This window comes from Halyomorpha halys, unplaced genomic scaffold (assembly GCF_000696795.3).
Source record: "Halyomorpha halys isolate HHAL.00 unplaced genomic scaffold, Hhal_1.1 Scaffold34.1, whole genome shotgun sequence".
NCBI classification, from domain to species: domain Eukaryota; kingdom Metazoa; phylum Arthropoda; class Insecta; order Hemiptera; family Pentatomidae; genus Halyomorpha; species Halyomorpha halys.
Window position 1 is genome coordinate 1,049,194 of NW_027105031.1, and position 9,776 is coordinate 1,058,969.

Consider the following 9,776-nt stretch of genomic DNA (forward strand, 5'->3'; position numbering starts at 1 on the left):
GTTTGCATCAGTGCAGCAAATTCTATAAATTATTGTAATTTTAGTGATTATTGATTGGATTATTTAAAAAATTTTAAATTTAAGTTGAATCAAAAAATATTGTAAAAAACAATATTTTTTTCATGTTTCAATCCTTGAAATAAATAGTAAAAATTTTAACAAAATACAATAAATTTATTTTAAGAGAATTTTATCACATGAGGCTGTAAATAAAAATAATGGGTGAAAACAATTTTTCTTTATTTACATAATAAAAACTTAACTTAACTACACATATAGATACAAATCAAAAATTGACATTTTTTAAAAATTCTTTGGCCTTGTAACAGATAATAAAAAAATCTCAGATTTATTTCTCAACTCTATTAAACTAAAGTTTATATCCAAAGTATTTCCAGTATACTTCCTCATTTCCCAACTTTGGAAATACATAATATTTTTAATATTATATAACTATTTGTACATTAGCAGAATTTTATTTTTCATAAATTGAAATTTCAGTCTACAATGGCATCCAGTATTTATTTTTTATCAGCTTATCATGACTCTATAGTGGCTTTTAGAACATAATTCAACGTAATTTTTTTGAATATGAATAATGTTCTAAAATTTATTATATGATTTTTCACCAAACGGTGAAATGTTTAACATTCATTTTATGAATATAAACTCTTAACTTTTAGAAGAAACAACTTAAATCTTGTACTTTTTTTAGACAAAATTTTTAATTGCTAAGATTTAATTGAGTTCTTATTTACTTTTTTATACTAAATAAACACATAAAAAAGAAATAATTCATATCTTTATAGTAGAACATACATCAAACAAACAATCAAGCACTTGAAAAAAGAAAAGAAACATAAACACTTCACAATTTCTTTTATAAAAAGTAACAAACAAATATATATATATATATATATATATATATATATACACACACGCATACATATATGCAGCTTGATTTTGTGACATTCACACTTCTATATATAATACATTTATATACAATTACATTTTTCTAAGAGGCAAAGCAATGGGTTCCTCCTATTCTGCTAATCAAGGTATTGGCATAATAATATTACTGTTGGTGAACCCAGTAATACATATTTTGATATGCGGAAGCAGCAAATTCTGAGCTGTTTATCCTGAAAAGTTATTTCAAATCATAATTTATCATTTTAACAAAAATGAATTTAAGAATAAATAACAGCTTAGATTTATATAAAAAATGAAAACTTATTTTTAGTTGAATTAACCAACTGAAGGATAAAATTGAAACTGACTAATGTATATTAATTTATGTTATTGGTTTCAATTATTGGTTTGAATTCAGGTAATAATTTTGTTTATCAACAAATAATCCAGCATTTAAAACATGATCGCAGACAAGAAACTAAAAAAAACTATATATGTGCCCTTCAATCTTATTTTTTAAAAATAAAAATTAATCAATGCCTACTAACATAATTTTATAAAAAAAATAAAATGTGTAATAAGTACCGAATAGGCTATCGCTCTTGGGTGCCGTCAACAGGTTCGTAAAGTTGAGCCTCTGCTATGGAAGCTTCCATTGCCTTAATAATTGCTTGTATTCTGCTCTGGCCAATACCATGCTTTTCTTCTTCAGTTATAGTTTGGTATATTTCTTCTGTATCTCTTGGTAGGAGGTTGTAATAGCAAGTTTCTTCCTCTTTACCGATTCCAACATTTTTGTATAGCTGTTCCTAAATAAAAAGCAAAATAGACATCATGAATTGCTAATAGAAAAAACATTTGGGAGTTAAAGCATGTAATTCAACAATAAATATTTTCATAATCATTATAATATCTCTAAACTTTGCCATCATATTAAAATTATTGAATTTCTCTATGGCCATTGTTAAAATAATATTTACTTTAATTATTTTATATATTCTTGTTTGGGAGTGGTTTAGTTTATTCTTATTTTAAAAATCAATTTGATCCTTTTTTTCTTTCAACTTTATTCTTCACAATTTTTCCAACTCTTCGACCCTCAGGCCACTCTCAAGGAGAAAACAGTTTTAAGTTGCAAATGTGAATGAAGGAAGGAAGAAAAGTGTTTTATAAAAGGTTTAAATCTAGGAAAAAATTATTTACAAAAGGGTTATATGGGACATAGGCAATTAGCCTGCATTTTTAAGATTTGAAAAAGGAAATGACATCAATATGAAGGTATCCTTGAGAATGGCCTGAGGGTCGAAACGTTGGAAAAGTTGTTAAGAATAAAGTTGATAGAAAAAAAGGATCAAATTTGTTTTAAATTAAGAATATAATATTTACTTATAAAATTGCAAGTTCATTATACAGCAGTAATTCGCCAATCTCTAGTATCCTCTTACAATAATTTGAATTTTTAAATATTGACGTTTGGGTCATTCCATCTCAGTTCATACTAGTCATAGGTACACCCATCTCATCAGATTTAAATAAAACATACCATAATTGATTTTATTGTTAACCTCATAACACATGCTAAATTTGTTAGCCTTATTGTTTATATTTTTTCTTGGATTCATATTTTAGTTGTTTTTTTTTTTATTTAGTACCAAACGACGTCATGGAAAGCAAACCTTGAATGAACAGATACAATTTTAAAAATACTTTTTTTAAAACTATTCAAGGTATCATCAGGACGTTTGGCAGGAAATTTGTGTGTTATATCTAACAGCAACAGAAATTCTCTTTTTAACCTACCTCAATCAGCCAAAAAACAAAGATATTTAAATATATATTTTTTTTAAAAGAAATTCAATAAATAGTTATATAAAACACAATATCTAGAACCTCATAGATGACAGAATGTCCCAATATGTACTCATCGTTTACAGGATGCTTAAATAATTTTGTCTTAGTTCAAAAATTCTTTTGAAATATCTCTAAAATGATGCATTTATTTAATTAGTTTTAAATGGTATGAGGAATTTTTTTTTTTAAATTATATATTGTTAGAAATACACAACTAATATTGTGTTATTTTCTAATATATATTTTAATGCTGATTAAATACTTTTCCCATTTTAACCAATCCTCCTAAAAAATTAAAATTATAATTAAAATCACATTAATGATTTTTTCAGACTCACAAGATATTTCAGTGAAGATAATTTGTTTAACATAAGTACTCATCATCTACTGAATTCTAAAGGGTATTCTATATGATATATTCTAAGGTATATGGAGAAAATTAATTAAACATGTTTAAAAGCCATCTATATTATTTTAATTATCTACTACACTATTTATTTAGGAGTATTTTAAGGCAAATTAGAGCATTCTATCATGCCAGATATACTAGATGTATTTATTGTTGATTATAATTAAAGATGTTTAGATTTTTCGGCAATTTAGATAAGTTAATAATTGCTTATATAATTAACACTGTATTCTTCTTTAGAAATTAAATCAACTTATTATTTCTTTTTTCATTTGTAGTTGTTTCCTCTTGAAGTGATGCTTTTGATAGATAGTCAGCACATGTATTTCTTCGGCCTATCGATGTTGAATCACATAATCAAAATTTGTTAGCCAGGTTGCACATCTTAGCAATCTATAAGAACTCATAGCTGGTAGGATTGGACTTCTATAAAAATTCTACTTAATGGTTTATCATCCACTATCAAGGTAAACATTTTACCAAATAGGAAATAATAAAATTTCTTTAAGGATAATACTATGGCCAGTGCCTCTTTGTTCAGCTTACTGAAGTTGATTTCTGATTTCAACAGCGATTTAAAAAATAAAATAATGTAATTGACTTTGCAATATCATATACTACATGAGACAAAACATCAACTAGGCCAGTTGAAAATAAATCTCTAGCTAAAATTAGAGGTAATTCAGGATTTAATTAAAGACTCCATCATTTTCCACCTCTGCTTTTAATTTTTTAATATTAACTTCCCAATAATAATAAGTGTTTCGCTTTTTTTTTTGTAAGTAACAGACAAATATTACACAAAATTTCTCAAAGATATAATTTGTATTTTGTATATATATATTATTGTATTTTGCATTTAAATGAAAATAAAGAGGTTTTGAAAATGAAAATAATAAAATACACAAAATTTCATGATTATATCTTGAATAGTTTTTGAGAAAATATTTTAAAAGCTGTAAATGCATGTTCAAGATGTGCTCTACTAATAAAAAATAATAATATAATTAGTTTAACAAAAACTTTAATTTAAAGGGAAAAACATTTTGTAAGGGTTTTGGAATGAAACTGGGATCAATTTTATCATACTTCATCTTAGTCAAATTAGGGGAGTCAAATTAATTTATTATTTGGTGATTTATCATAGTTATGGATGAATCATTTGTCTTTGTGGATATTCCATGACCATCTTTTGGGGTCTCCCTTACCCTGATTTATATGAATGTGATTACATTTATTGAAATCAATAAGAAAGGCTGTCATTAAAAAATATATATGAATTAAAATAAATGCGTATTTAAGGATGACTGATTTTTTTTTTCCAAAATATTTGTGAATTTACTATTTATTTACATATTTTTGAAAAAATAAAATAAAAATTGACAAGTCATGAGAAACCGCTAAGTAAGATATTTTACTTCTTTATCCTATTATAATGACAAACCATAAAAAATATTAATAATGAATATTTTCCCTGATAATGTTGAAAAATATGCGGAAATCAACCGCGAATTCGTTTTTCTTGGTTTTCGACCAAAATTACCGCAAACAGTTACTGGATAAGGTAACGGTTTATGGGAATACTTCACGATTTCAAGGTTGTGGTGTTCTATACATTCTAATGCTACTACTGTCCACTTATTGAAGATCTTAGGCAGGAGAGTGAATCAAAATATTGAACAGAAAGATGATTATACAATTATACTCAAGATTATTATACTAAAATTATTATAAATTGAATTTCTAATAATTAAAAAACAGTAACTAATAGCCAATACTGATCGATAAACACTGTTGGTCAAACAAAAATATAAAAATGTAAAGTATTTATTCTTATAAATTATTGCAAATTAAAAATCGTGGACATTATTCTAAAACTTAGTTTTTAACTCTAACCTATGGCTTTCAAGAAATCACTTTCATTGTCTTCTTGAAAAAAAAGAAAAGAATTTTGACTTTCAGTCATTGCATTTATCGAAACCACAGTAATCAAGCAAATTACTGAAAAAAAAAAGGAAGATTCAGGGTCAAACCTAAATAACATACTTGTCAATTCCATTACTTGAGACCTTAATTTTTAAATATTAATGGATCAATGAATATTGCTATAATTACCTATAAATTATGCATTAATTAAAATAATTATACCTATGATTTTGCATTGAGATTTTTATCAAGCATTAAGGTTTTTCGCCTGGCAGTATTTTTAGCAAAATCTCCAATGTGTGCTTTTACAATTTTTCTTTTTTCACAATATTTAGCCAACATTATTTTTACAATGAATTTTCTACTTTCTACATTTCCTTTCTCATCCTTATGACAGGTGAAAGTGATAAACACACTGGATGAATTGACATTCGTTGACGCCCCGTCAATAACACACCTAAAAGTGACAGGTCAATTCGGCATTCTAACCGTGGTTTTTGATGAAATTTTTCATGTAAATTATTTATTAAAAATATTCGTAAATCATGTAGGGTCCAGAACAGTATCACTTCTTCCCTTAAGGCATGATACCTCGTAAGTAAAAAAAATCCAAAACACGCTTTTTTATAGCATTAGGGAGTCACATGATTCTAGAAATATACACAGTTGTTCTAAAAGGTTGGTTGAGAAGAGAGTAACCCAAAATGATACTTTTATTTATTTTATTTTTTTACAGTATAAGATCGTATTTGTTGTTTTTTTCGCTGACTTATAAGATATCACGCAAAGTGGTTCAGAACTCTCCCAAATGAGTGGCCTTAACTCACAGTCTTAAAAACTTATCCAATATTGGATAATCAGAGAACCCTTAGTTGTGGCAAACGTTATAAAAACGTTGGTCGCATAATATTAGTTATTATTGACAGTAATAATAAGAACAAAGGAAACAGTTGGTTAGGAGCCAATAATACCCAGGATTTTTGCAAACATACGTCCTCAATATGGTGTCTTGTCAACACCTAAATCTATGAAGTAAGATCTAATATCGATGGCTTACTTCACAATGTTGCCCCTAGTTTATCGAAAAATATAATTAAAGGTTTTCTCTTTTTGGAAAATTACAACTTTTCAAAAAGAGAAAACCTTTAATTATATTTTTCGCAAAGCTAGGGGCAACACTGTGAAGTGAGCCATCGATATAATTATCACATAATGCCTTGCTTTTTAGCCTTCGAACAATTACTCTTAAGCTCTAATCACTTTTTTGGGATCATAAATTATCCAGATCAGCAAAACAAGAACAATGTACAACAGTACTATTTCCAGTACATTCTGCAAATACAACTCTTCAAATAATCTATGCATAATTCCAATTTAACAAAGAACATCACCAAACATTGCACTTTCTTCCAGCACTATTTACACCGCACTTTCTTCGCGGTATTATGCTAATGTCGCGGACTTCCTTTTCTAATCCAGCTCTTGACTCCAGCGTCTACAAGCCATTTCTAGGTCTATCGCAGAGAGAGTAAGTAGATGCAGAAGTAGTTGCTTTCTCCATACAAGGGAAGTTATGTTATTTATTCAAATGCATTTCTGGGAGAATGCCCATTTCTCTATAACCAAATGACAGTTTATTTCTAAAAAAAATTCTATCATGTAAAATTAAATAATTTATTCTCTTGATTATTAATATTACTTGAACTGCATTTGCAATACAAATATATAGTTTTATTTTAATTTTAAATACATATATTTTTAATTTTTAAGTAATGTAAAGTTTTATGTAAATAATAAACCTGAGACTTTTTGTAGTAGCAATGAACAAATTACAAAACACAAAAGATGAGTAAAAAAAATAAGAAAATAATTTAAAATTAAATTAGTGATTAGATTCTAGTACAAGTGGCCAAGGAGAGAAAAAATGCAGTTATTTCACCCCAATTTTTTATTACTTTAATGAAAACTAGGTGTAATTACTAGTCTAAATTGATGAGTCTGCCGAGTATAGGTAGGGGGAATAAAAAGTGGCAGCTCTTTCAGAACTTAAAAAAAATTAATTTCTCATTCGGAGAAAATAATATTGTATATCATTAAAACTACCAACAACACTAGAGAACCTCAGAGAACGTCATTTAAAGTAGAGTAAATTTGCTAAAATATGAGCCCTAATGGAGCTTTTTACGTTCAATAGTTCCCGATATATGATATACTTTTTTAAAAAGCCACAGATCATTTTTAAAAAAACACCGAAAAATAATATTTATAAAAAACCATTCGACGTACTAATGTCTATTACCACTCAAAGTAAAGCTAGTTTAATGTACTATCAAGTGGTTTATGACGTTTATCTTCGTAAGAATAGTAGTTTTATATTTGTTCCAATAAATTTATTCATAGTAGTTTGGACAAAATTTTATGTACAAAAGTTATATTCATACGCGAATATCATAAATACCTCTACCCTTACGGAGATACGTGAAATAATCTACTTCATAGTAATTTAAATTACCTTTATTTTGAGAGCTGGCAGACATACGTATGTCTTATCATTCCTGAGATATATTTTTCAAACATTTTATCCGAACAACTAGAAATTAACATTGAGAATTTATTTTGCGGGATATCATAAAAAATACTATTCCTACGAAGATACACCTTATAAACTACTTTATAGTACATTTTACTAGCTTTAATTTGAGTACTGGCAGACATCTATACGTTTTATGGTTCCTGAGATATAAATTTCTCAAAATAAATTTACTGAAACTACTGATTTTTCAGTAAATTTTTTATGAAACGTTGCTTTTTAAAAAGCTATATCTATGGAACTATTGAACGCAAATAGCTCTATTAGGGACGTTCTCTTAGGTTTTTCAGTGTTGTAGGTAGGTTTAAAGACAGAGAAAAAGGATTTTTTTTTAACGTTTTGAACTAACAGCTATTTTTGTTCCCTCTCACTATAGTTGGCAGACTCATCCATTTAGACGAGTAATTATTCATAGTTTTTATTAAAGTAATCAAAAATTGTATAAAAATTATATTTTGTTTTAGTTTGGCTTCTGAGCTCAGGGTATTATATTTTTTTTTTGTTCGTAAATATTTTACGAACATAAAATGTAACGAAATTAACATTTTTATTTCTTTATTAATATGTATTTAAAATTAATTCTTCATTTATTTGTATAACAATTTAGTATTTGCTCTCCTTTATAAGTTTTTTTTTTTTTTTCTTAACATTCCAACCCACAATTATCTCTCCCAGCCACCCATGCTAAAAAATTCCAATTAAAGCACAAATACTGATAATTTGTTTAAGCAAATATAAGTGTTAATTATTAAATAATTAAGTTGTTTCATACTTTCAAATCTCTTTATGGGAGAATCCTTAACTTGGCGTTGATAACCGATAACAAGTTGATAACACCTTAATTTCAAAACAAAAAACCCTAAACTTCTGATTCGTGTTAATTTTTATATCATTGAATTCAGGATTGTTGAGGATTTATATTATGTGGGATTGGCATGTAAAAGGAAGGCAGGAGACATGTAAAATAATTTAAAAAATAAGTAAGAAAATTTTGTAAGTTGAAAATTGTTATGTTCAACAACTCCGTGACTAAACATAACATTGTTATCCCTACCTCATTCACTTTGACAACTGTCAAAGTGTATAGAAAATTTCTGGTGAACACGAGATGAGTCTGAAAAGCTAATAAATTGCTTCATAAGATTCATCTTCGATATTCTCAGACGTTCCTATATCTCTCTGATCAAAGTCTTCCCCACCCTAATATTCGACAACAGTATTTTCTTAGTGCATCCATATACCAATTCTTAAAAACAAAAAATCTTCGTTGATTTCCTCACTCTGCATTTTACATCTAATTACGAGTTCTACCGATTTGTACATCCCTTTCCAATAAAAAAAACTGCTGCCTTTAAAAATCCTTTATTGTTTGAGCAACCTCTTTTGAAATTCTTATTCATGAACATCCATAAAAAGCCTCCTCTTTAACATCATTTAAATATCCACCTCCTATACTTCTTAATCTTCCACCTACTTGTAAATAATAGATATCCATGCAATCTTACATACATATTTATCTTTTTTTTCATGTTCTTATTTTATTTATGTAATTGTTATTGTTTTATTTAACTAAACATAATGACAATGACAAAATGCTGCTCGAATTGTTAATATCGTTATTCTTAGAGAACCAAATGTCCCACTATAAAGATTTTTCATTTCATTCCATTGTTCATCATTAACCATTGATCAAAAATACTGTCTTAATACTGATATTTAATTTTTAATTAGTAATTATTACCTGTATCGGAATCTGTTTTGAACTAATGACATGATAGAGGGAGTCGGATATCATCCTTTCGTATTCCTGAGGTGGGGTGACAGGCCGTAGCCTCGAGTCGGGTGTGTCGTAGACTTCCTGTGGGGGTGGGGCGGGCTGTGCCGGAGGTGGTGGAGGCAGCTCTCGCTTCCCCCTGCTACCTGCGTCTGTCACCGCCTCCACCCAACTGCTCATTTCTTCCTCGCTGCAAGCTGTGAACTGAAAGTATATTTTTTTAAGGCCCGTTCTTAGAATGGTCACGTTAAATATGACTTTTAATAAAAAGTAAATAAATTTGTATTTATAACAGAAAATATACCACTTACTCA

The 9,776-nt window shown here is 27.8% G+C and overlaps 1 protein-coding gene across 3 annotated transcripts in view; it reads right to left on the reverse strand.

The window, feature by feature from the left end:
- Window positions 1-223: 223 nt before the first annotated feature.
- Window positions 224-9,776, reverse strand: part of LOC106685964 (src kinase-associated phosphoprotein 2) — a 121,736-nt gene continuing 112,183 nt past the window's right edge. For 2 of the 3 annotated variants that reach the window (XM_067047806.1, XM_067047807.1), the window contains 3 exons: window positions 9,430-9,666; window positions 1,498-1,721; window positions 224-1,142 (listed from right to left, as the gene is read on the reverse strand). In XM_067047806.1, the coding sequence (XP_066903907.1) occupies window positions 1,506-1,721; window positions 9,430-9,666 (453 nt within the window). In that variant the 3' untranslated portion in view covers window positions 224-1,142; window positions 1,498-1,505. Of the gene's footprint in view, window positions 1,143-1,497; window positions 1,722-6,307; window positions 6,715-9,429; window positions 9,667-9,776 lie in introns of those variants that run through there. The other variant, XM_067047809.1, reaches the window with a different exon arrangement.